The sequence below is a fragment of the Polypterus senegalus genome, chromosome 2 (genome assembly GCF_016835505.1).
Source record: "Polypterus senegalus isolate Bchr_013 chromosome 2, ASM1683550v1, whole genome shotgun sequence".
Lineage (NCBI taxonomy): Eukaryota > Metazoa > Chordata > Cladistia > Polypteriformes > Polypteridae > Polypterus > Polypterus senegalus.
This window is the reverse complement of record NC_053155.1, coordinates 178936112-178963354: the sequence shown is the minus strand read 5'-3', so window position 1 is coordinate 178963354 and position 27243 is coordinate 178936112. Positions and strand designations below refer to the sequence as shown.

The 27243-nt window shown below is 38.5% G+C and overlaps 1 protein-coding gene across 4 annotated transcripts in view; it reads left to right on the top strand.

Moving 5' to 3' along the window:
• The window catches only part of LOC120523571 (5-hydroxytryptamine receptor 1F-like), a 282068-nt gene that overhangs the window by 187279 nt on the left and 67546 nt on the right, over positions 1 to 27243 (top strand). For 3 of the 4 annotated variants that reach the window (XR_005632654.1, XR_005632653.1, XM_039744979.1), the window contains exon 1: positions 16753 to 16837. The exons of the other annotated variant lie outside the window; for it this stretch is intronic. Coding sequence is in view for 1 of the 3 variants with exons in the window: in XM_039744979.1 (XP_039600913.1) it covers positions 16822 to 16837 (16 nt within the window). In the remaining 2 variants the exon portion in view is untranslated. Of the gene's footprint in view, positions 1 to 16752; positions 16838 to 27243 lie in introns of those variants that run through there. 4 annotated transcript variants of the gene reach the window in all.

Sequence of the window (27243 nt, the reverse complement as noted above, 5' to 3'; positions counted from 1 at the left end):
CGAGCTTCTTAGAATTAGTCAATCCAGGGAAAATTGATGAAATGAGACAAGTGTTTCCAGAGGAAGCATTTGAAAGTGTGCTGAAAAGTTATGGCCATTTCTTTGACTCAGGGAGACTGAGATCTGAACTTCAAGTACTACTGTATATTCAGATCATGACTTACAGGGGAGCAGAGGTAAACTGTGTGATTTCTTGGTGTTTTTTTTAAGACATGGAGTTGGATAGTGCAATGCCTCAGCTATACAAGCTGTTGTCGTTAATGGCAACAATTGGTGCTACATCAGCAGGTGTAGAGAGGAGCTTCTCCTGTTTAAAATGGGTCAAGTCAACCCGCAGCACGATGGGCCAAGATCGTTTGAGCAACCTTGCTCTCCTGACCATTGAGAGGAAACTGGTTAAGTCCCTAGAAAAGACAGCCAATTGGTACGACAGGGTCACAGACCATTTTCTGCAAAAGGAATGGAGGGCAGAATTTACGTACAAATAACATAATGAATTTTATGATGAAGGCCTAATATGAGCTTCCCCTGTTTCAAAAGCTAGCAGCCGCCGCTGCCTTAGACTTACACTAGACAAACATCTTTGGGATGTGGAAGGATAGCCATATCTGACCATACAGATTTGCATACAAGCAACAACTGGATCGGAATTTAGAATTCAGACCCAATAATTTGGAGCTACAAGGAAGCAGCACTGACTACTAGGAAAGTTAAGTACCTTGTCATAAATCTTTCAGCCAACATATCATAAAATAAATGCTTCATTTAATGTGTAGTCAGTCTTACAGCCTATAAGTAATTCAAGCCTGTCCATTTTGTTGATCAATGACTGAACATTGCAAATGAATGTATAAGAGTAAGGAGCAAAAGCCACATATGCTAAACTGGAAGTGAGTCAAAGCTCTTTGATTGCACATCTTTCTTTGTATTTTTGCAGTTTTCTGGACATGTTGCATTCCTTCTGTGCTCACAGCCAACTGAACGTGTTGCTTCAATGAACCAAAAAACAGAAATAATTCTCAAAGTGATGACACAAAGTATATTGAGAATCTGTTTGGCAAGTACTTACTGTAAGTGCCTAATTCCATCTGTATAACAGTGAACAACATTTACAACCAATATTGTCAAAATAAACAGAAGCAGAGGCATTGACTTTTGTTATATTCTTTGAAGTGCCATGATTTTAAAAATGCATGCATTATATTTAACTCAGTCCCTGTACTCTCTGCATATAAGTAAATCACAATTTATTTACTGACCAAATGCATTTCTTAGTTTATGTTTCAAATTGAACATAACTGAAATATGAGGGAATATGTAGATAGATGACTGCTTCCTGCATTGTACTTAGTCCTGCTAGGAGAGGAAGGACTTACAACATCACTGCTTTGGAACAATAAAGTAAGGGAATAAATTAATTGATTTATCCAATATAGTCTTGCAGAGCAATAGGAGAATTGAAATTATTGAGGATGTAGAACACACTCCAGCTGTTGTGTTTCTGTCAGCACGCTGTGGGTTCATGGGCACACTGAACTTCTTTTGTGATTGCTCCACCTCTCTGTTGTAACACTATTGGAAGATACTTTATATTCCACAGGGTTTTACATGACTTCCTTGTTTGACCACCATCCAGTGATAGTTTGAAAGGTTTGACCATGGGGAATGGTGCCATTGAGCAAGTAGAAGGAGCCAGATGGCATGCAGAAAGAAACCAAACACAGCCTAAGCAAAACAAAGATTAGAGATGGAGTTTAAACCTTAATATTTAGGAGTTTTAATAAAAATGAAAACTAAACCATTCTGAACTTCTAGACCTTTAAACACTCACTTACATTATCTCATTTTGGAATTTCAAAATGAGTTTAATTTGTTGAGGTCTGCTTTTGAATACAACATCTTTTTGACTAAACAAAGAGTTCCATCTTGTCATCTTCTGTCTCATGATAGAAGCACAGCATTTGCTAGATCATGCAGACAAAAGAGTGCTTTGCTCTTTCTCCTCAGTTGTCATCTTCTGATAGGAATGTTTAAGGTAGTATAACTTGTAATATTCATATTATTAAAATACTTAGATGACTGTGTGAATTTCTTGGATTATGAAAACAGAAGTTTAATTTCTAAGTCTCCATTCATATGAGAATAATCATTGTCATAAATAAGAAAAATCTGAAAAGTCAGATAGAACACAAATAGCCAGCCATTGTACAGCTTGGTATAGGAATGAGGTAACTAGAATGATCGAATGGTTTATTCTAAATAGTCCAGAGCTAATAGTTAAGAAAACAACTAAACTGGTGGAGGATTATTCTCATTTTTGTATTGTCCATCAATGGCCTGGATGTAGGTGTGGCAGAGAAGTGCAGGTTCCTCCTTATCACATTTAAAAAAGCACAGTCATAAAAAATTAAAAGTGTAATAAGAAGTCAAGATCCTTTTCATTTATTGAAAGTTGTTTGATTATTGAAGCATTTTGGTAATTCATACTTAACTACTACAGACAACAAAAATCACAGAATTCCTTTTTCCATGGCTTTTACTCTACACTTATGGACTGAAAAATAAAGCCTCAAAGATCTTACAAGATTTCAGACCCTACTCATTCGGTGCTGCCTGTCATCTGGTCAAGAGCTAATGTTTATCTGACCATACCTCAAGCATTAACATCTTCATATTTAGAGTCTCTTGCACAAGTGAGATGGATATGTCTTTGATAAATGTGGATGGAGGCTGTTGATATTGGTGTTTTATTTGTATGAGCAAATCAAATTCTTTGACACTGGTGCTGTTAAAGCAATAATGTAAAAGACAAGTTAAGAAAGTCACCTAGCCTGTTTGTGTGCTGACTGGAAATAAAGAGTTGGCTTTAAGACAGAGAGACAAACAGAAGGACAGATTCCAGGAACCGTGTTGTAAATGGAGATTCCTCTAGTTGTTTCTAACATGCTTTGCAGATAAACACATGCCTTTCTTTGAGTATTACTGTACTCTTCATATAAAATGGTTTGGCATGACATTCTCATTAAAAGGTGCTATACATAAAATAATACAGAGAGGTATTTTGTGTTGCATTTTATTATTTTTAAGATTTAAACACAATGTTTGGTAAACACGGGGAACCCATACAACCCATCAAGATTATTTGATAAGCCGTTAGCTAAGCTAACCCAATATCTCATTCAGATACTTTATGAAATTGGTCAAGATTTCCCATGACTACTGCATGACTTGATAGGTTGTTCCAGAGTCCCATGACTAATTAGGAGAAGTGTTTCCTGGCTTTTATGGGTGAATGTGTATATGTATCTATTTTGTGAGATCTGAAGACTTTCAGACAGTATGCTCTCTGAACCAAATATATCTATGGAGTTTTTCCTTTTTCCTAATTTCATCTGTGAGATTTTATCCACAACAGTAATCAATAAGTCTACCACAGATTGTGTCTGAGGCTCTCGCTCTATCTCTCTCTTGTTCTTTGTTGTGGCAAAACTGTGACATTTGCTTTATAATGTATAACTTCAAAGGTACTGCGGTTGATGCAAAAATGCAAAAAAAAAAATTAAAAGATGCCCGTGTGTAGCAAGATCACACAGGTTATCACACAAAAATACAGGCAGTAAACAGAAATTGCCCAGTGAATGTAGATCATGTCAGGAAGTTAACTGCTTCTGCAAGACCACCCAAGTTATACTGCGCTCTGTGAATCTGATATGAAATATCCTCTGAGCTCCTTGTTCCAGCATTTGTATGAAAGTCACAAAATGCAACTTGTTATCATATATCATAAACTTTTGTTTGATTGCACTTTACTCCTTTTAGTGCATGTATCATCATTGACCCTGAAGGATAAGCATTTTAAGGTTATGAAGTAAAAAAAATGAATTAAGGAGTCAGTGATCTATCCATACAACTGAACCAAATGATGAAAAAAATGTTGGTGAACACCAGAATGCATGTCACTAGGAAGCACCATTAACAGGTGGCTTTTTAGTATACAAGTTTTAAAGAGAAGTAACATTACATAAGTAACAGTGCTAAAGTGTAGTGAGCTTGTTTCATCATGAGCACTTGCTTTCGAATGCCAAAACAGTTGATTGGGCGGAGGGACTTCTCTTCAGCTTTGCTGGCTAATGCCATTGTTATTCGTGCTGGCAAAGAAACTCATAGTAGGGGATTTAGTCGTATGACATCATCTCTGTTACACGCATACACACTGTGCTCACTAGTTGGATTGCTGCTCTTCTGAACTGCAAAAGCAGCATTGGTGCAGGAAACAAGTCTGGAACGGGATGCTTATTTGTATTGGCAACATTCTGTTTCAAAATTAAATGAATTTGCCACAAATGCCTTGTATTGCGTTTAGATTCCCAATGTGCTAGCTACAGAAATTTCAGAATCAACAATAGTACCATACATAAAACTATCAAATAGTAGCTCTTAAACTAAAAAGAGGCTAGAGTAATGTTTCCAGTCTCTGCATGGAAACATTTGTAATCTTCTCTAAAGAGAGATTATTCTGTCTGTCCTTTTCTTCATACACCAATTTGTTACTAGCACTTGCCTGTTAACACTTCCTCCCTTGTGTTATGTGTGGCACATCTTTTCACTTTTTTAACAAAGTTCAAGTTGCACTTTCTGGACAATCAGTTGTAAAGACAAGTACAGAGATCAAGCCTCAGCTACAGAACAACCTACAATGTCAGTAAAAAACATATTAAAAACATAATTTTGCAAATTCCATAATGGAGACACAGCATTGGAGGTTTTACTGTATCTGTTGTTATATATCTGTCAGATTTGGTTCTTCTTAAAATGCACTTCCCCCTAAATTTCCTCCAGGTCAGGTCAGGTCAGGTTGGGGAGCATGCACTGGTACAGCTCGGGATCCTGGTTGGCAACCCCCCAGGCAGAGACGCAGTCCAGTTCCACCCCCTGGAAATGACCATCTATCTGCCACAGCCAGTTGTTACATGGGTATCTCCTTGGCGTGGTCCATCCACTTGGGCATTCAACAAATACTATCCTGTGAGCCAGATCATCCTTTTGGAATTGTGCCACATGGCTGTAGTACCATAACTGAAGCCCCTCAGAATGTAGGTAATGTGTCTCATTCAGGACTCCGTGAGAAACCACTTATTTGACACAAAGTTAAACCAGCGGTACCAAAGGATTCTCTGAAGAGACAAAGTAACGATGAAGTCCAGTCTTCATCTTGGGTCACTGGATAGAGTCCATGTCATGCACCTTTGTCCTTTTGCATAGATATCGGGAGCAGCACACACCCCTTTCTAGCAACTTCATGACACCCCATGATCTCCCAATCCATCTACTGACTTCATAGGAAAAGTCACCAGAGACATGAATGTCACTGCCAAGCTAAGTAAACTTCTCAACAAGTTTTCAGAATTTCCTCTGGTATGTTTAAATACATGACTCACTATTTTATTGAAAGTTTTCCAATATATAATTTTTATCAATGTCTATATGAAAAAATGAGTTAGGTCCTCACATGGCATTCTCTGCTTAAGATTAAAGAGATTTACTTTGCTTTAGCCTATCAGAGCAGGAAACATCCCTTAGACTTCTTCAGACAATGTGTGTATCAGTTTATGTATGATCCGAATTGTCTCAGTGGCAAAACTTCTCTCTTTATTGAAGGTGATTTACGTACAATAAAGTGCATTAACATGTATGGCTAAAGTGTGCTTCAGTTCAGGAAGATAATTCATGGCATTTCTGCTAAACAATGAAACAACCTTTTCATGTGTGTGAATGGACACAATTAAACAGTCTTCATAGCATGACCCCAAACTGGAAAGAAACAACGTTGATTGATGGACGATTGATCAGATTGAATATTTTTACACAAGTTCATAGACTGCTGTACTGCCAATTTAGTGACATTTGTATCTATTTCCTCTTGGAGATTAATATAATGTACAAAATACCAATAATATCTGGTCTTGTGACATTAACTTAAAAATTGATAAAAAGGTCAAAAAGCATGTTAGAAAGGGAAAGATGACAATAACTATGGAAATAAAAATCAACCCATATTTCAGTTAATGTTTAACTTTTTCCTGGCAGTAACTGAGACTTGAACTCTCCAACTGGCATTACGTCAGCAGCAGTCTGCAGGTGTGCAGGGGTGGCAGATCCTTTCTGGTTGTTTTCACTGATGCAGCCTATAGCAATTTACATAATCATATGAATTTTATGTAACACGCAATATGCACACTTCAGTGAGAGGAGATGTAAACACAATCTTTAGGGTGCTAACAGAATACAGACAAATATTGTCGTAGTCACTTTACCATTTGGAATCCAAACATCAACATCATTGTTTGATTTTCTTTACACAATCACTTTTTATACATGCTCCTCTGAGCCAGTTATACATAATTACAAGGTGCAGGGGGATTTCAATCGGAAATATGATTATTATTTAGTAATTATGATATATCACTTGGGTGACAGAATAAGATTCTATCTGCTTGGCTCTCCGCCAATAGAGATGGCATCTCTCCGCTTATTAATTATTGTTCAGATGGAGGGATGATAACTACATTTAACATGGCACATCTTCACAGTGTCTGATGCCTGTTCACACACAATCAACTCTGTAAAGCGAGCATCTCTTATTTTAACTACTTGCTGTAATGTCACTTACACATTTCTCACTTTGGCATAGAAATAATTCATACTTAACTTGTTGCCAAAGCTGAGAAAGAAAGTGACTCACCCAAAGAGACCTTGCTGTCATTTCAGGCATTTCATCATGAAATAAAATGTCACTACTGGCTCAGAAGAAAACAATGTATACTTTTGAATGTCAACAATGGTAGGACATCTGGCACAAACAGCACCATATTATTTGCCATTGTGTGAAAAAAATAATTATGTAGCCCAAGTTAAAAAAATGTTGTTAGGGGAAAAATGAACAAGTAATGAAATGGTTTAAAGGCCCAACCGGTTGAAGAAACCTGCAGTATTCATGGGATAGAACAAAGTAGCATTATATGAAAATGTTCAAGTACATTACCTGTCCTCTTGCAATGCCAATCCAGTGTAGGAATGTTGATGTGTGCCAAGTTGTGGATTAACCCATAGAGGTGTGGTTGTTGACGCTGTGTCTATTTCTTGCCTTTTTAACTTTGAGTTCTGGTGACCCTGACAATAGATTTGTGGTCAAGACTATTCCTGAAAATAAATTAACTGATGCTGTCAACAGTCAGTATAATTGGTTAATCTAATTGTTCCTCCTATAAAATTTATGATTAGCATGTAACAGGGGAGGCCATTTCCATTTTGTGGAAGGGAGCATGTCCTGCAGTCAGCGCATAACCAGCACCATTCTAAAGAAAACAAGCCTAAATTTATGCTTCATCCACAAATGAATTTTGACTGATCTGTTCAAATAGAAACATCATGTCCAGAAGTAAGAACCATTCAGAGTTTGCATGCTCTCATCCATTAAATTAATATCACAGTCCATCAAATACTATATAGTGATAATTAGACTATCCTGATTGTAATATGATGATTTCTTTCATATAAGTCTTTCATCTGCAAAAAACACAAAGACTTACAGTGCCCTGATATAAAAAAGACAAAGCTATCTGGGGATTTGACTTTCCATGAGTTTTTAGCAATCACCAGTGATGTCACACATTTTTGTTTTTCATGAAGTGAATTTGTGCTGTCACCATAACAATGCAAACTGTCTGACTTACTGTGTGAACTGTGCCCTTCCTCTCTTTTGCTTCAATGATGTTATTTAATACCCTTGAAGCAACCAAAGTTCATCTCCCCATGAAGTATAAAACAGTTGAAATTAAAAAAACATATTTCAAAAGACACTACATGCAACCAATTTTACATTTTTTTAATTCAGAATTTAAAGGTTTACATCCTACTAATGTATGTTATCTTAATTGTTAACTTTATTTTGTCTCTGTATCAGCTTTCCCTGCAGTAGACTAGGATTCCATCCATGGTTGTTTGATGCCTTGCAGCTGATGTTACCAGCATTGACTCTGGTCTTATGTGATCCTAAATTAAGTAAAGCAAGTGTAGAACTGGATGTTTGAACATGAACTCTATTTAAACTTATCCCAAATAAGGCCATTCAGAAATCTGACAGATGACTGGATTTTTTATTACAATATTGTTCCTGACTCTATGGTTTTGGTCCCTTTGCCATAGGATGAGAGATTTCTGTTTGTCCCCGCATAAAAACACAGATTCTCTGTTCTCTGCTGTCATAGATATCTTGTATTACGCCAACTGAGCTACACATCACTTTTTAATAGGTTCAAGGCCATGTGCTGGATGTAATGATAATACTTCAGAGTCAGAGTCATCCTAGCACGTATACAGCCATCTTTTCTCTCTTGACATAAGTATGCAGAATTAAAATGGCAAGTGTCATAGGTTTTGTTGCTAACACTATTCACATGATGTTATTTAGTTGTTATGTCCTCATTATATGGATTTTGCGCCAGGCAAATGCTAACAGAATTGAAGAGTGTCAGTGTGCCACTTCATTCTTTCATTATTTTATGAACTTTCTGCTAAATCCCAATGTAGATCTGAGGTATATAACTTATTATGGATGGTATTATTTAATTTCATCACAAGTTATGTTTTTATGTTCTACATTTACTGTTTAATTATTTAAGTTAAGATGTTATATGCCTGAGAAAATCAGGGGCCTCATGCATAACGCCGTGGGTACAATTCTCACTATAACATGACATAAGCACAAAAGCCGAAATGTGCTTATGCACAGAAAAATGCAGATGCAGGAATCTGTGCATTCGCCAACTTCCTTGTTCTTCCACTACATAAATCCCAGTCAGCGTGAAAAGTAATGCGCATGCACGCACATGCTGTCCCGCCCCAACTCCTCCCAGAATTACGCCTCTTTGAATATGAAAATCAATATAAATAGCCCTTAAGCTCGGCATTCTGTGAAAAGACAATGGGAAAAGCACGGGGGAAAATATAAGAATTTCAGCGAATACCAAGTGGAGGCAAAGGAAAAACATACTATTTGTTGATTTAAACGGAGGTATAATCAACAAAAGGAAGTTGATCGAGTGACATAGCGTGTCGGACAGAGTCGCACAGTGCCAAAATAAAAAAGAAGTTTTCAGACATCAAAGTCGCCATGAAAAGGGAGTTGTAGCCCACCGTCTGAACTTATTAGTGTACAGACAAAAAAAATAGGCACACAGTGGGGAAAAAAGCACGGAATGTCAACTTTAATCTTGAAATTTACACTTTAATCACGTAGTTTATTTTGTCATTAAAGTAGAACATCATAAACTTCATCCTAAAATCATTTCATTTACTAGTTTCTCAAATCCCATCGTAACTAAAGTAGGAAGTTAAATGCTTTGTTTTGTATTTGATCTTCAATGTGCTCTATGTGTGTGAATCACTACCTGCTTCCGTTCTTTCTCTTTCTCCGACAGGACACAGAATCCATTACATTCGTGATATCACAGCTCTCTGAATAATTAAAATACTGAGATGTATACGTGATATAATTTTCATGATGATTGGAATGAAAGCACATTATTAAACATGGGAACACAATGGTGGAGTGATTATTCATGTCTCACACAAGATGCTGCTGCGCCATGCGCGACCTTCGGAGTATTTATTGTAGCAGTACTGTCTCTTTCAAACATACTAATATCCAATTCCTGTCTTTACTTTTCTTTCCCCAAATACCCAATCACCACACAATCAACTCTGTAATAGACGTTAAGCCATCTGTAAGCTTACAATGATGATTCTTCAAAACTTTTAAGGAACACTGAAATATCTTCATAGCACGTGTTTAATTATTCTGTCCTTCTATCCTTCCAGTGTCGCTCCAGCCTCAGTAAATATACAGCACAAGGCAGGAACAATATGTGAACTTGTTAGCGCTGTGGCACCGTGTCCTCACATTTTTAATTATTAACAATACAGATTATTTAAATTAAGTTTTATCTGTATAATATAATCAACATATTTTGCTGCATTTCATCTTAAAAATGATATCGTCATCATATGTAAATATGTGCTTTATAAAGTGGCACAGGTTGTGCAATATTATAACTGTAGTTCAAGTTTACAGAGTTACTTATAACTACAAACAGTTCTACAAGGAGCAATTGATTGAGTGTGTTTATAGTTCTTGGGATGAAACTGTTTCTGAACCGTTAGGTCCATACAGGAAAGGCTTTGAAAAGTTTTGCCGCGGCTGAGGCAGCGTGTGCTTGATGCTGTATACCGATAATTCTGTCAAAGCTGCTGCTGTGATTCCCTACTCAGATACAGTGATATAAATACTCCGAGTGGTGCAGTGAGAATAATATGGAAAAAGATGATCTGCTGTGGCAACTCCTAATGGGAGCAGCTGAAAGAAGAAGTAGAAGGTGCAGTGAGAGTAACAACGCTTAGGCAGTTATGATATTTGGAATACTATGGCTGTTCCCTGGGCCATTATATTGTTACAGGTTAATTACAATCAGATGCATTACACTAATAAACAATATTCGGTTAGTTTCAGTGTATTTATAAAGCCACGTCAGGAATGTGGCTCTAAGAAATAAAGGGTAACCACACAGGAACAGTAGTACTGCTTTGATGCTGGGTGCTGCCAGTCTGCAAAACCGAGCGGACAACTTGCGTACAACAAGGTAAGAGGTACCGTGGAAAAGTGTGTGGCTTTACGCCAAGTGTAGGTTTTATACATCGTGATTTGAACGTGGAAATGTTCCTACACAACATTTCTGTGTATATGCACCGTTTATACATGAGGCCCCAGGACTTTACATAATTCAAAGAAAGCATGCACAATAAAAAATAATTCCACATAAACGTTAATTGACAGAATTAGTTTTATAGGCAGAATAACTTATGAACCAGAGCAGTGTCATTGAGGATAGTAAGGTGTTCATAAGAATTACTTGTGAACACTTTGAAATCACTTTAGTTCTTTTTGTCCGCTGCCTCCTAATTCACACGTATGAGAAAACCATCACATAAGACATTCCATTTAATTAGTCTTGATGTCTAGTTATGCCAGGTGTCAAGCGTTTTAGGGATCCACTTTTTTGACACTCTAGACTAGAGTTTCTCAAACTCGGTCCTGAGGACTCACTGTGGCTGCAGGTTTTTGTTCCAATCAGTTTCTGTTTTTAATTGGACTCCTGAACTAATTAAGGGAACTGTTATTTCCCAGGTTCTGTGTTTAGGAACAATATACTGTAGAAATTAGAAAACTAAGTTTGGTAAAAAAAACATATATATACCAGTACCGGTAATGGCGCACTACATTATAACGTGCAGTGTATACACTTGCCTTGAGCATTCCTAGTTTTCATACTCTTTCTCTGTCTCTGTTTAACATTCATTTGCTCAGAGATTGATGCGCTTGCTGCTTCCTGAGCAGCTCTTCTTTTCTCCAGCCTAGCGGCCTGCTGCTTCTCTTCTTTCATCTGCATCTTTTCACATTAAAACTGATTAAGTCAGTGTTTGTGTTGCAATTACGTTTTCCTTCATTTTTCTCTTAAGACTGGCACTTTAGTCTTCAATCTGCCTCATTCTGATTTAAGATATGAAGAGGTAGGGGAAGTGACAGTGAAGGTGGTAGGGATGAGAATGGCGCCTGTACGCATACGCCACATGGCCACTCTGCTGGCTGCTGCCGCAAGTTGATTCTACAATAAAATAAAATAAAAATAAAGAGTAATAAAAACCATCACCCCGAAAGTGGACAGTAGAGGTCACATAGTATATGTGTGCCACATTTCAGTTCAAGACTTTGCAAACGGTTTGCGAGCTACAGGTGATTTAAAATCCAGGAAAGACAAATGAACAGCCAAGGTGGCATATTATATAAGGAGATATTAAAATGTACCAAGCAGTTATATGGGAATAATGTATATTTTTTCCTTTCAACAATATTTTCATCTTAATTTTCATTCTACTTTTCCAGGTGTTTTAATTGTTTAATTAATCCATTATTTACTAATTAGTGGGTCTGATGCTAAAGTAGTTGCAGCCTTTGATTATTATATTATAATGGTCATTATTAAGATACAATGCAGGGAGCAAACTGCACCGAGAAAGGGCAATATATAATGAAATCAACAAAAGAGAGTTAAGCATTTAAATAAATAGCAAAAATAGAAATATGTATAAATGTCTTATAGATGTAAAAATCACGCCATTGTGCTTTTGTGAATCTCGAATAAGAGAAGAGATAAAATATCAGCTAATTAAATGAGATCAGAGTTATCAGTTGTTGTCACTGATTATGAATCTGGTTGAAACAAAAACCTGAAGCAACAGTGGGTCCCCAAGACCGACTTTGAAAACACCTGCTGTAGATCCTCATATTTGGGCCAATTTTTTACTATATTTTCTTCAGGAAATTATGCCCTTATTAAAAAGAGTAAATCAATGGGCGTTTTCAGCAAAAATGATAAGAGGTTGTGCAGGCCATATGACCGACCCCAGGGGTTCACTCCCTAATGGGAAATGAGGGTTTAAAGTTACTCCTTTCACAAAACTTTGAAACAATGGTATTTGGTAACATAGGTATGTGGAGTGTTGTTTTATATTATTTTGAGGGTGATGATCACAAATATTAATATTTTTGGACTATGATTTTTGCTGATGACATTGTGATCTGTAGCGATAGTAGGGAGCAGGTTGAGGAGACCCTGGAGAGGTAGAGATATGCTCTAGAGAGGAGAGGAATGAAGGTCAGTAGGAACAAGACAGAATACATGAGTGTAAATGAGAGGGAGGTCAGTGGAATGATGAGGATGCAGGGAGTAGAGTTAGTAAAGGTGGATGAGTTTAAATACTTGGAATCAACAGTACAGAGAAGAGTGTCAGGAGTATTTTGTGACAGACGGGTATCAGCAAGAGTGAACGGAAGGTCAACAGGACGGAAGTGAGACCTAATGTGTTATATACTATATTATATGGGCTGGAGACGGTGGCACTGACCAAAGAACAGCAAATAGAGCTGGAGGTGGCAGAGATTAAGATGTTAAGATTTGTTCTGGGTGTGACAAGGATGGCCAGGATTAGAAATGAGTACGTTAGAGGGTCAGCTCTGGTTGGACGGTTAGGAGACAAAGTCAGAGAGGCAAGATTGCATTCGTTTGGACATGTGCAGAGGAGAGATGCTGGGTATATTGGGGAAAGGATGTTAAAGATACAGCTGCCAGTTAAGAGGAAAAGAGGAAGGCCTAAGAGGAGGTTTATGGATGTGGTGAGAGAAAACATGCAGGTGATGGGTGTCACAGAGCAAGATGTAGAGGACAGGAGGATATGGAGCAAGATGATCTGCTATGACAACCCTAACAGGAGCAGCCAAAAAAAGAAGAAGAAAAAACATTAAATGACAACAAACAAAAAACTTTCAATATTACTAGTACTTCCAATGGATCTATAAATCTGATCACTAATCGCTGGCAAAATGTGCTCAGCAATAATCTTAAAACAAGCCATATAGGAGCCCTCCTTTTCTCCTTCACCTCATCAGAAAACACAGATGCACTGTGAAATAATAAAAAACAAGATTTATTACTATTTACAGGGCATCTTTTTATTCTTGATGAAAAAAGAAAGTGAGATGCATCTGTGAAGATATATTGGAAACAAAAAAGACATTCCCACTGCGCCCAGAGTTGTGACTTCAAGTGTAACGAGCCAGTCCCACACCACCACTTCAGAGTATAGCTAATGTTTGGCCCAAGATTCACAGTGCAATGATCTATATTTTATTTAGTTATTGCTAATTTGTGGTTGTTTGTTGTATTTAATTTGTGATATTTGTTTTAACTGTGACACTTTTGTTGCTTGTGGCATATGGTGCAGTGATTAGCTTTGCTGCCTCATAACTCAGATCAGATATTTGACCACAATAATTGGTCGAGAATTGTTGGTAGATTTCCATGATTTCACCAGAGACAAAGTGAATTTAATGGGGTACATTCATCACTACTGGTGAATATAAAGCACATTGTCCAAATTATTGTAACTGGAGCTCTAACCACAACTGCTACTTTCTTGTATACATTGTATAAGCTGATGTTATCCTTGTGATTGTTACTAGTAAAAAATAATTATACAGTAAGAATCAATGGTTTTAATATCCTACTTAGGAGTCAGCATATCCATGTAGTTATCTATATATTTTCTAACCTGCTTATTTACTTCAGGGACATAAAGAACCATTGCCTATCCTAGCAGCAATGGGCAGCCATCCCTGTGTCCCATCTCAGGGTCACACTCACTCATACATGCACACCCACACATACTCACATTGAGCCAAATTCTTTTTTATAAGGAGTTTCTTGGTGAGCATTATTATAGCAAAACAAATAGCAATATTATAACAATTTTATTTCTGTCCATTATGGATCCCTCAAGTAGCTTATGAGCACAACTGTGTCTCTCAGTATCTTCTTCATTACTTGTGCCACATAATATGACTTTATATTGTGACTTCATATCAACACTGCCTGAATATTTATCAGGCCAAAGATCCTAATGGAAGCATTCAGTAGGAAGGCTAGCATCTCCCAGTAAATCACGGCTCATGTAATGACTCACTGTCATTCCTCTACACTCAATGATGCAGTGACCTTGTGAGCAAAATCTTGTTGAAATATGACTCAGTGGCAGCTGTAAGCCACATATTTCAGTATTTAGGAGAACCTTGCAATCTCAATGGGAATGGAAAATGCTTTGCTTTTGTAAGCAGCATTAGTATTGCCAGACATTTGGTGTTTGAAGCTTTTTATAAGCCAGTCAATTAAGTTCCATCCATCTATCCATCCATCTATCCATTTATTTTCCTAACCTGCGTATCCAGAGCAGGATTGCAGGGCAGCTGGAAACTATTAATTCAATTCAATTCCATGTATTGTTATTCAAAGCATTTTATAATAGGCTAGCCCAGAGTATTACTCAGATTATCAAACTGCAAAAAACATGAAAATTAACTGTTTACAAAGAAATGCTAATTGAGTGCAGAAATAGTAAATTGCACAACAGGATATGCTGTGGGGCAAGTGAAAACGGAAGAGAAAAAAAAATGTGATGCTAATTGTAGAGAAAATAAATCTCTTGTGGTGCACTGGTCTAGCAGAAATTAAAACTATGGCAGAATGGATAAACTGAGACATATTAGTTAATTAATCTTTATTTCATATAGTGCCACAGTTTATGATGCAAAAGTATTTATATAATAAAGAGTAACATTATATTTCCTTTGAGTATTTTATTTTTCTGAAGAAGCATAAATAAGTATAATAGAGAAATTGTACATGACAGCAACACGCTAATTGTATAGTGCTGTTATGTTTCAGCCAGGGTCTAATCCCTGACTTAAGTAAATTTTCCTTTTTTTTGTCATTTCTGTTGTTTTTGAATCATTATTTTAAGTAACTTTAATCATTTTGTATTTTTGTTTGCATAGTTTTTATGGATTGTGTATATGTTTTTGTTTAGTTTACCTGTGTTTTGTGTGTGGAACCACAATGGACAGGACCACCTCTGCATCACTGCTGAGGGATCTCCTTTAGTTTTTTTTATTCTGGCCGAGGAGTTTAATCCCTCAGAGTGTCATTGGTGTTTCTGGAGTTCAGTTCATTGTCTTGTAAGTACTGTTCCAGATTTCCTGGTTAATTGTCTTCTCTCTTTGCTCTTGGATTAGGCTACAGTTTTTTAAGTCTGTAACTTGGTCTTGGTAGCCTTGGACTGACGTTTTTAGAAAATAACATTGTCTTATTTTTGAACTTTCTTTATTATTTCTTCCCTTACTGCCCATTTTTATTTTTTTTTAATTTAAATACCATTGTTTTGCCTTTGTCATTTCAAGCCAACGATTTACAGTATGGTTATCTTCTCACTTGAAGGGCATTTTGTATACAGTACTTACAAAATTTTGAACATTTAAAAACTTGAGCTCTATTTTAGTCCTGTGTGGGCGTTTAAAGTTGGGAGAGTTTGGGGTCAGCTGCTGAAGTGTGGCCCGTTTTCTAGGTAAATCGCTGAAAGATCTGGTGTGATTTTGTTTTTTGTTTTTTTGAGGCCTATCTCCCCTTGTGTCACTGCCCTCACAACAAGTGAAAGAAGTACTTTTGTTTCTCACATGTCCTGTGTAAGCTGAAAGAACAACAGAAGTACAAGAAAAAGAAAAGAAAAGAAAACAAGGGAAATATATTTGGGGTGTTAAAAACAGGACTAAACTGAGCTTTAAAATAACCGTAGCAAGTCTTGTGGTAACAGTTATAGGAATCAATTTTCAAAACAAGTATTCTATAGAAACTTTAGATTTATCAAGTCACACACAATGGAATTGAGTAATGTTAACAAGAAGTCACAATTTATCCTTTCATTTTCAAAAACTGATTAGTCCTTTATTCGAGTTGTGAGAGGTCTATCACAGTAGCATAGGATTTGAGACAGGAACCAATACTAAATAGAGCAGCAGGTCCAACAGAGGACTGACTGTCTGAAGGCTGCCTGGATGGAATTTATTGGTCTTGGTAAGAAAAAACGTTTGACAAATGATAGAAGACTTCATTCAGTCCACTAGGCTTGTTTGGTTAGTCCTAATATCTGCCTACAATATGACAGTTGCCATTGTTTTCTTTTCAGCCTTTTCCAAATCCACATGATGCTAAATCCCAAGTTTTCACCTCATCAAGTGTGTTTATTATAGGAGTTAAATAAGAAAAGTTGTCATATTGCAAATCAAATGTGGCTAGCATACAAACTCTGGACACGGAGTGAATGCTGAATAAAACAAGTAAGTATAAACAAGTTTATTTCTCTTCTCTTGTTTATATTAAATGCAGATAGTGGCTGTACAAGATAGCAAAGATGCAGATTAGGTTAATTGGCAAGTGTAACTTGCACAATGTTGTGTACATCAATGTACCCAGTGATGGACTCCAGGGATTGTCTCACCTTGCATCTAGTGTTTCTGGGGTAGATGCTTGTTCTCATGACCCTAAACTGAATTTAATTTATTTTATAATGGAAGCTAAATGTTGAAAATCTGGAGTAAAGGAGGGTTGCAAAGAATCCTGAAAAACCTATTACACAGATGCAACCTAAATTAATAAGAAAATCCAGCTTAGCAACATGCTTCCTTGGCTGGAATTGCTGGGTAGCCCTTATTTCCTACAGTTGTGGCTATACAATGAGACCTTGTTGACTCAGAAACAGAGCCATGTGAGCAGGAACATTAGCAACAGTGACGGGAAATATGAAAAGTGTCTTATCTGGTGTTGCTTTGCAATGTCCAAACCTGGTTTGAGGCACATACTGCTCTAGTAATGTCCATGAATTAGTGTGAGCTACTGATGTTAACAAGTACCTGTTCTTTATCTTATGTGAGGAGTTTAAACTATTTCCGGCACCGCAGCGAGTGGCAGCCATTCCAGCAGCTCCGTGTATGACTTTATCTTTTTACCTTTTTTTTCTATTTTTCTCTATTTCACTGATCACTTCTACCACTTTCTTTTATGTGGAATCGCTCCCTGGACACTTTTTACTATTTTTACTACTTGACATGGATTTTTACACTCCAAGACTCGCCTATTCAAGTAATCAACTTAAAGCACAGAGAAGAAATGCCCATGCTGCTGTGGTTCCCTATTTACCTGACGAGGTAAGAAGACGATATCGGGGCAGCCGAGCAGGCACAAAGATAAAAGATACGATAAAAACCAAGCAGCTTGCGAGAAAATAGCATTATAAACCATCAGTGCCTTCTGTGATCCTTGGAAATGTGAACTCACTATCAAATAAGATCGACGAACTGGCTGTGCTAGTGAAAAATGTCAGAACCTACAGAGAATGCAGCTTGATGTGTTTTAGTAAAAACGTGGCTAACAACTACCATCCCAGATGCTAACATGGAGCTACCCGGGTTTAGCACAGTTAGAGCGGACAGAGACGCAAATACCTGTGGGAAGCAGAAAGAAGGGGGACTCGCTCTCTATGTCAATATAAGGTGGTGCAACTCAGGACATGTAAATGTTAAAATTTCCAATTGCTGCAGGGACATCAAACTGTTGGCCGTAAGTCTGCGTCCCTATTACTTGCCCAGAGAGTTTGGACACGTGATTGTTGTTATTATGTACAGGTGCCGGTCATAAAATTAGAATATCATGACAAAGTTGATTTATTTCAGTAATTCCATTCAAAAAGTGAAACTTGTATATTAGATTCATTCATTACACACAGACTGATGTATTTCAAATGTTTATTTCTTTCAATTTTGATGATTATAACTGACAACTAATGAAAGTCCCAAATTCAGTATCTCGGAAAATTAGAATATTGTGAAAAGGTTCAATATTGAAGACAACTGGTGCCACACTCTAATCAGCTAATTAATGCAAAACACCTGCAAAAGCCTTTAAATGGTCTCTCAGTCTAGTTCTGTAGGCTACACAATCATGGGGAAGACTGCTGACTTGACAGTTGTCCAAAAGACGACCATTGACACCTTGCACAAGGAGGGCAAGACACAAAAGGTCATTACTGAAGAGGCTGGCTGTTCACAGAGCTCTGTGTCCAAGCACATTAATAGAGAGGTGAAGGGAAGGACAAGATGTGGTAGAAAAAAGTATACAAGCAATAGGGATAACCGCACCCTGGAGAGGATTGTGAAACAAAACCCATTCAAACTGTGGGGTTAGATTCACTAAGAGTGTACTGCAGCTGGAGTCAGTGCTTCAAGAACCACCACGCACAGACGTATGCAAGACATGGGTTTCAGCTGTCGCATTCCTTGTGTCAAGCCACTCTTGAACAAGAGAAAGCATCAGAAGCGTCTCGCCTGGGTTAAAGACAAAAAGGACTGGAATGCTGCTGAGTGGTCCAAAGTTATGTTCTCTGATGAAAGTAAATTTTACATTTCCTTTGGAAATCAAGGTCCCAGAGTCTGGGGGAAGAGAGGAGAGACACATAATCCACGTTGCTTGTGGTCCAGGGTAAAGTTTCCACAGTTATTGATGGTTTGGGGTGCCATGTCATCTGCTGGTGTTGGTCCATTGTGTTTTCTGAGGTCCAAGGTCAACGCAGCCATCTACCAGGACGTTTTAGAGCACTTCATACTTCCTGCTGCTGACGAACTTTATGGAGATGCAGATGTCATTTTCCAACAGGACCTGGCACCTACACAAAGTGCCAAAACTACCAGTACCTGGTTTAAGGACCATGGTATCCCTGTTCTTGATTGGCCAGCAAACTCGCCTGACCTTAACCCCATAGAAAATCTATGGGGTATTGTGAAGAGGAAGAGCTGAAGGCCACTATCAGAGCAACATGGGCTCTCATAACACCTGAGCAGTGCCACAGACTGATCGACTCCATGCCACGCCGCATTGCTGCATTAATCCAGGCCAAAGGAGCCCCAACTAAATACTGAGTGCTGTACATGCTCATACTTTTCATGTTCATACCTTTCAGCTGGCCAACATTTCTAAAAATCCTTTTTTTGCATTGGTCTTAATTGATATTCTAATTTTCCGAGATACTGAATTTGGGACTTTCATTAGTTGTCAGTTATAATTATCAAAATTAAAAAAAATAAACATTTTAAATACATCAGTCTGTGTGTAATGAATGAATCTAATATACACGTTTCACTTTTTGAATGGAATTACTGAAATAAATCAACTTTGTCATGATATTCTAATTTTATGACCGGCACCTGTACATCCCCCCTCGAGCGAACGCGGAGATCGCGAGTGACATCACCCATTCCGCAGTTGCTAAGTTACAAATGCAGCACCCTGAGGCGCTTGTGCTAATCAATGGAGACTTTAACCATGTAACGCTGGATAAAACATTACCTGCCTTCTCCCAGTATGTGGACTGTAACACCCGGGGAAATAGGACTATGTTTATGATTATGTTTTTGGACTTCTCTAGCGCCTTCAACACCATCCAAATTCTGCTCCTTAGAAACAAGCTGACAGAGATGGAAGTAGACTCACACCTGGTGGCATGGATCGTGGACTATCTTACAGACAGACCTCAGTGCGTCTTGGGAACTGCAGGTCTGACATTGTGGTCAGCAACACAGGAGCGCCGCAGGGGAGTGTACTTTCTCCGGTCCTGTTCAGCCTATATACATCAGACTTCCAATATGATTCGGCCACGTGAAAAAGTTCGCTGATGACACTGCTATTATGGGCTGCATCAAGTGTGGGCAGGAGGAGGAGTACAGGAAGCTAATCAAAGACTTTGTTAAATGGTGTGATTCAAACCACTTATACCTGAACACCAGCAAGACCAAGGACCTGGTGGTGGATTTTAGGAGGCCCAGGCCCCTCATGGACCCCGTGATCATCAGAGGAGACTGCGTGCAGAGGGTACAGACCTATAAATACCTGGGAGTGCAGCTGGATGACAAATTGGACTGGACTGCCAATACTGATGCTCTGTGTAAGAAAGGTCAGAGCTGGCTATACTTTCTTAGAAGGTTGGCGTCCTTCGACATCTGCAATAAGATGCTGCAGATGTTCTACCAGATGGTTGTGGCGAGTGCCCTCTTCTATGCGGTGGTGTGCTAGGGAGGCAGCATAAAGAAGAAGGACGTCTCACGCCTGGACAAACTTGTTAAGAAGGCAGGCTCTATTGTAGGAATAAAGCTGGACAGTTTAACATCTGTAGCAGAGAGACGGGCACTAAGCAGATTCCTGTCAATCATGAAGAATCCACTGCATCCACTTAACAGTGTCATCTCCAGGCAGAGGAGTAGCTTCAGTGACAGACTTTTGTCACTGTCTTGCTCCACTGACAGACTGAGGAGATCGTTCCTCCTCCACACACTGTGACTCTTCAATTCCACCCGGGGGAGTAAATGCTAATTTACTTTTGCTATTGTTTTTTCTACCAGTATACTGCTGCTGGATTATGTGAATTTCCCCTTGGGATTAATAAAGTATCTATCTATCTATCTATCTATCTATCTATCTATCTATCTATCTATCTATCTATCTATCTATCTATCTATCTATCTAAACTGAGAAATTTTATTGAATATGCTATTAATTTTAAATTTGCAATGGAAAAGGAATTACCTTGCTGCTTTGCAACATTGAATTGCTCATCTTTCACTGTGTTCCCAACATTCAGATGAAAACTTGTGTAGGAGTTGTGGAAAATACTTAGTACATAAAAAAGAGACTCGAGCCATTGACATCCTTGATTTACACCCACTGGTGGAGCCTCATGTCCTCTTGTTCAATGCAACATGACAGACTAAATAATTAGCTTCCGTTACCAATTAGGTTCATTTACATGTAATAATTATCTCAATTACACCATTCAACATTCAGGTAAATGATAAATATTAGTAATACCCCTCTACCTTTAAATATTATGTAAAGACCCAAAATAGTTAATCCGTGGGAGTCATGGGTAAATATCTGGCTCCTATGCTACTTACATGTAAACTGTTATCAGAAAACAAAGTATAAACTTAGAATGTTATATATGATCTCATCTTCTGATTTATATGTACTGGTACAAATGTCTGGATGTCCTAGTTAAACAGTCAGGTGGTCTCAAGCACCATCCAGATGACTATGCCTCAGGCCTTAGAGCAAGTCCAGCAACTCAGTAGGTTAAAGACCATGAGAAGCCATACACCATGGAATTTAACTTCATCAAATTTAAATCCTTTAGAATATTTAGGAGATATGCTGGAACAGCATCTAAATCGGTTTTTATTGCTATCACCATCAAGCCTTTAATGACTTTCTGATAGGAAAATAGGGGCCACTACCATTTAGCAGAATTTTTAAATACTAGCATATTCTATGCCACAGAGAATAGCAACATAAGAAAAAATGTCCATGTTGAGTTTTTACATTCTCCCTTTGCCTTCATATGTTTTCCACCATGCATGTTGATTTTGAAAACCCATGTTCCTATAGACATACAATTGTGCAAATGTGAGTTTAGGGTCTGCGGTGGGTTGGCACCCTGCTCAGGATTGGTTCCTGCCTTGTGCCCTGTGTTGGCTGGGATTGGCTCCAGCAGACCCCCGTGACCCTGTATTCGGATTCAGCGGGTTAGAAAATGGATGGATGGAGTTTAGGATGCATGCATGAGTGGGCCATGTGATGGAATGGCAACATTCTCAGGGAAGTTCCTGCCTTGAACCAAGTGCAGTCAGGATAGACCTTGATTTCCCATGGCCTAGAAATGAATCAATTTAACTTGCAAACCTTATGATACCTTCTTCTTCTTCTTCTTCTTTTGGCAACTCCTTTTAGGGGTTGCCAGAGCACATCATCTTCTTCCATATCTTTCTGCCCTCTGCATCTTATTCTGTTACACCCATTATTATGCATGTCCTCTCTTACCACATCCATAAATCTTCTCTTAGGCCTTCCTCTTTTTCTCTTGCCTGGCAGCTCTATCCTTCTCCCAATATACTCAGCATCTCTCCTCTACACATGTCCAAACCAACGCAATCTCGCCTCTCTGACTTTATCTTCCAACCATCCAACCTGAGCTGGCCCTCTAATGTACTCATTTTTAATCCTGTCCATCTTCGTCACACCCAATGCAAATCTTAACATCTTTAACTCTGCCACTTCCAGCTCTGTCTCCTGCTTTCTGGTCAGTGCCACCGTATCCAACCCATATAACATAGCTGGTCTCACTACCATTCCCTAGACCTTCCCTTTCATTCTTGATCGTCAGAGGAGACTGTGTGTAGAGGGTACAGACCTATAAATACCTGGGAGTGCAGCTGGATGACAAATTGGACTGGACTGCCAATACTGATGCTCTGTGTAAGAAAGGTCAGAGCTGGCTATACTTTCTTAGAAGGTTGGCGTCCTTCAACATCTGCAATAAGATGCTGCAGATGTTCTACCAGATGGTTGTGGCGAGTGCCCTCTTCTACGCGGTGGTGTGCTAGGGAGGCAGCATAAAGAAGAAGGACGTCTCACGCCTGGACAAACTTGTTAAGAAGGCAGGCTCTATTGTAGGAATAAAGCTGGACAGTTTAACATCTGTAGCAGAGAGACGGGCACTAAGCAGATTCCTGTCAATCATGAAGAATCCACTGCATCCACTTAACAGTGTCATCTCCAGGCAGAGGAGTAGCTTCAGTGACAGACTTTTGTCACTGTCTTGCTCCACTGACAGACTGAGGAGATCGTTCCTCCTCCACACACTGTGACTCTTCAATTCCACCCGGGGGAGTAAATATCTTTCTGCCCTCTGCATCTTATTCTGTTACACCCATTATTATGCATGTCCTCTCTTACCACATCCATAAATCTTCTCTTAGGTCTTCCTCTTTTTCTCTTGCCTGGCAGCTCTATCCTTCTCCCAATATACTCAGGATCTCTCCTCTGCACATGTCCAAACCAACGCAATCTCGCCTCTCTGACTTTATCTTCCAACCGTCCAACCTGAGCTGACCCTCTAATGTACTCATTTCTAATCCTGTCCATCTTCGTCACACCCAATGCAAATCTTAACATTTTTAACTCTGCCTCACTCTTTTCCTCTTCTTGATCTCCAACATCATCCAACAGACCACCATCCTATGCTGCTTAACTACACTTTCCCCTGCCACTACTTTGCAGTCTTCAATCTCCTTCAGATTGACTCTTCTACATAGGATGTAATCTACCTATGTGTATCTTCCTCCACTCTTGTACATCACCCTATGTTCCTCCCTCTTCTTAAAATACACATTCACCACAGCCATGTCCATCCTTTTGGCAAAATCCACTCTTCTCTGACCTTCTTCATTTCTCTCCTTGACTCCATACCCATCACCTCCTTGTCTCCTCTGTTTCCTTCACCAACATGTCCATTGAAATCCACCCCAATCACCACTTTCTGTCCCTTGGGTATACTGTTCATCACTTCATTCAACTCACTCCAAAAATCTTCTTTCTCATCCATTGCACACCCAACTTGCGGGGCATATGCACTAACAACATTCATCATCACACCTCCACTTTCCAGCTTCATAATCATTACTCTGTCTGACACTCATTTCACCTCCAGAACACTCTTGACATACTGTTCCTTCAGAATAACCCCTACTCCATTTCTCCTCCTATCCACACCATGATAGAACAATTTGAATCCACCTCTGATCCACCTGGCCTTACTCCTCTTCCATTTAGTTTCTTGCACGTACAATATATCAGCCTTCCTTCTCTCCATCATATCTGCTAACTCTCTCCCCTTACCAGTCATACTGCCAGCATTCAAAGTTCCTACCCTTAGTTCCACTCTCTTTACCTTCCTTCTCTCCTCCTGCCTCCGGACACGTCTCCCCCCTGTTCTTCTCCTTCTTCTTCTTCTTCTTCAGCCAACAATTGCCCAATTTCCGCCAGCACCCTGTTGACTAGCAGTACTGGTGGCGGTCGTTGTTAACCAGGGGCTCGACCGATCTGGTATGGAGATGTGTATTGTTGTTCACTTATTCATTTGGCAAAATTTTACACCGGATGCCCTTCCTGACGTAACCCTCCCCATTTATCCAGGCTTGGGACTGGCACGAAGAAACACACTGGTTTGTGCATCCCCTGTGGCTGGGTTCGCAAACCTTATGATACTATATGTTATAATTTAGTGAACACAGCTTATCTGTAGAAGTAGATTAACATGATGCATATAAATAAAATAAAGTTTTGTTAAAATCATCTGGTGGGGGTGGAGTAGAATCAGAACATAAATTATTTCTTTAATCAGCATCTACCTTTGAACATTTCAGTTCCTAATGAGTTATTATCTACACAGTTGTATTTAGGAGAAAGCCAGCATTTGTATAATGCATTGTGTGCTGTACGAATACGTCTTCTCATTTTTTTACCCTGAATCTGCCTGAAAAGGCTTTTTTTAAGAGCTTCTGTTTGTTCTACGCTCCTTGAAATCATCTTTTCATATTGTACTTATAATTTAATTCCTTTAGTCCATGATTCCTTAGTATGGGTACTTGAGCAGTCCATAGAGCTATCAATACAATATCCCCATTCTGCAGTTTATATTCCGTTATCCTGAATATAAAGCTCCTCATTTTCTGAGCATTTTTTTAGAACACATGGACAAGGTACTAACAAGGACAGCAGCACCCATACTCCCATTCCATCTCAAAGGTAACATTAGTTAATGTTTAATCTCTCTCCACATATAGCAACTGTTGTGTTTGAAAGAAACACTTGATAAGCAAGTCACTTAATTTCAGTGGGTGGATGTCACCTCCTAAATTAGACATTGATTCACAGTGAGTTTCTGAGTTTCCCATTTCAGACAATTTTGTCAGTGTGTTCCTGAATAACCACCTCTTAACAGAGTCACCTACTTTCAATATGCTCCTGAGACACTTTACCTGCCCCTCATCTACCTTTAAAGTCTCCTTGCTTCATTCTAGGAAGGCGTTCTGACATGGCTACACATGCATGTCCTCCTGCCACAATAAGCATGCAACCTGAAAGAAAGAGACAAGCTTTGCTCAGATGGAAAGCCAGTTCAGTTCTGACTCAGGTTTCACATTTTGCAGTATGCCAGTTAGTTTGTCTGTGTTAAATGCCTGTTGTGCACACCTGCTGTGCTGAAGACTACGTCTAAAAGAAATTCTTCAGAAAAGATAAAAAAAATGTTCTTATGTTGTAACTGCTTAGACACGTTTATTTTTGGATGATTATTTTTACACTCAAATAGTTAGCAAGAACAGAAGCAGAAGTTACACTTTTTGGAAGAGATTTGGTAATGGCTGGCACCACAGAGTTTGAAAATAATAATTAAGAAGAATGACGCATGTTTTTTTACAAGGGAATGTAACAGTGTAGGTAACAGTCTAAGACTAGGGAAGATGAAAGATGTGATAGCTGTTTACCGAGGGTACTTGTAATTTTATCAGCTGGTATGAAAGGTGTATTTCATTTTGATAGGAGTGTGATACGTGCATCAGACTTCTGAGAAGTCATACACAAGAGTTCTAATATATAAAGCTCAATGTGTGTGTGTTTGTTCTTTATACAATTCTGCACCCTTGGTCTAAGCTTAACAAACTTTTGCACACATATCCCACTATTGCAGAAAAGACAATAGACTATTTTGGAACCCACAGTGCTGACCCTGGGGTTACCTTTGGAGAGCAGGTTTCCTTTTTTCTAGTGAGTTTTAAGGACAGTGTCTATTCCTGGATTTTGTCCCCTGGAATGAATTTAATTTATTTTCAAGGCTCAAGATCCACCAAAAGGCACTGTCCTATATTTGAGCAAAGTGATTTTTTACAAATAATTATTATCTGAGAAAAAAAATATTTGTTTTTGAATTTTATCAATATTTATTTTATTTTATGGTAAGATTATGCCTGCTAAGAAATGAGCAAACAGTTGGTAAAGTGCCTCCTGCTGTCAAAATGATGTCCATCTCAAGGGCTTAGGAAACATCAGGACAAAGAGAAATCAGACTTGAAAATTAAAAAGCTGCTACTTCCAGAACAAGTGAAACAGCAGAACAGGCTAAAAGCAGACTAGCAGACAAAAGGACCCGCAGGTGAATTCATGTTCTTCACATAGTCAACTTTTTTGTTGCATGTTCCAGAATGGAACATCCAAACAACATGTTCATTACTACACCAGGAGAAAGAACAACCCTAAGCTCTTTCATACATTTCTGTGCGAAATGTGTGAACATAAAGAATATATACAATATTTTTTTTAATTCTGTCGTGCATGACTATCTGCAATAAACCTTTTGATTGTAAAAAGTGACTCATTGTTATATGTCTCTAGAATGGTAGGTATACTTTAGGAAACAGAATTAGTAGAAATTAGATAGTTCTGCCCTAAAATTACTTACCAAGCCAACACTGCTGCTGCTAATTATATAACATGGCACACAGCATTCTCAAACATGCAATAATCCGCTTCAGAGCTGTAGTATTGATTATTGAGTACAAAGCATAGCACAGCCCAGAAAAAGAGCAATAGTCAATTACAGTGCCTGCTCAAGTGCCCACCCAAACTCACACAGAGCTAATTTTGAATCCTATTTACTTTAATATATACTGTATATCTTTCTAGATGTGAGAGAAAGACTGGAGAACCTGGAGGGAAAAATGCAGACATGGGGAAGAACAACCAGGTGTAGGATTTGAACCCAGGATACTTATGTAAAAATAATGAAGAAATTTTACTTTTAACA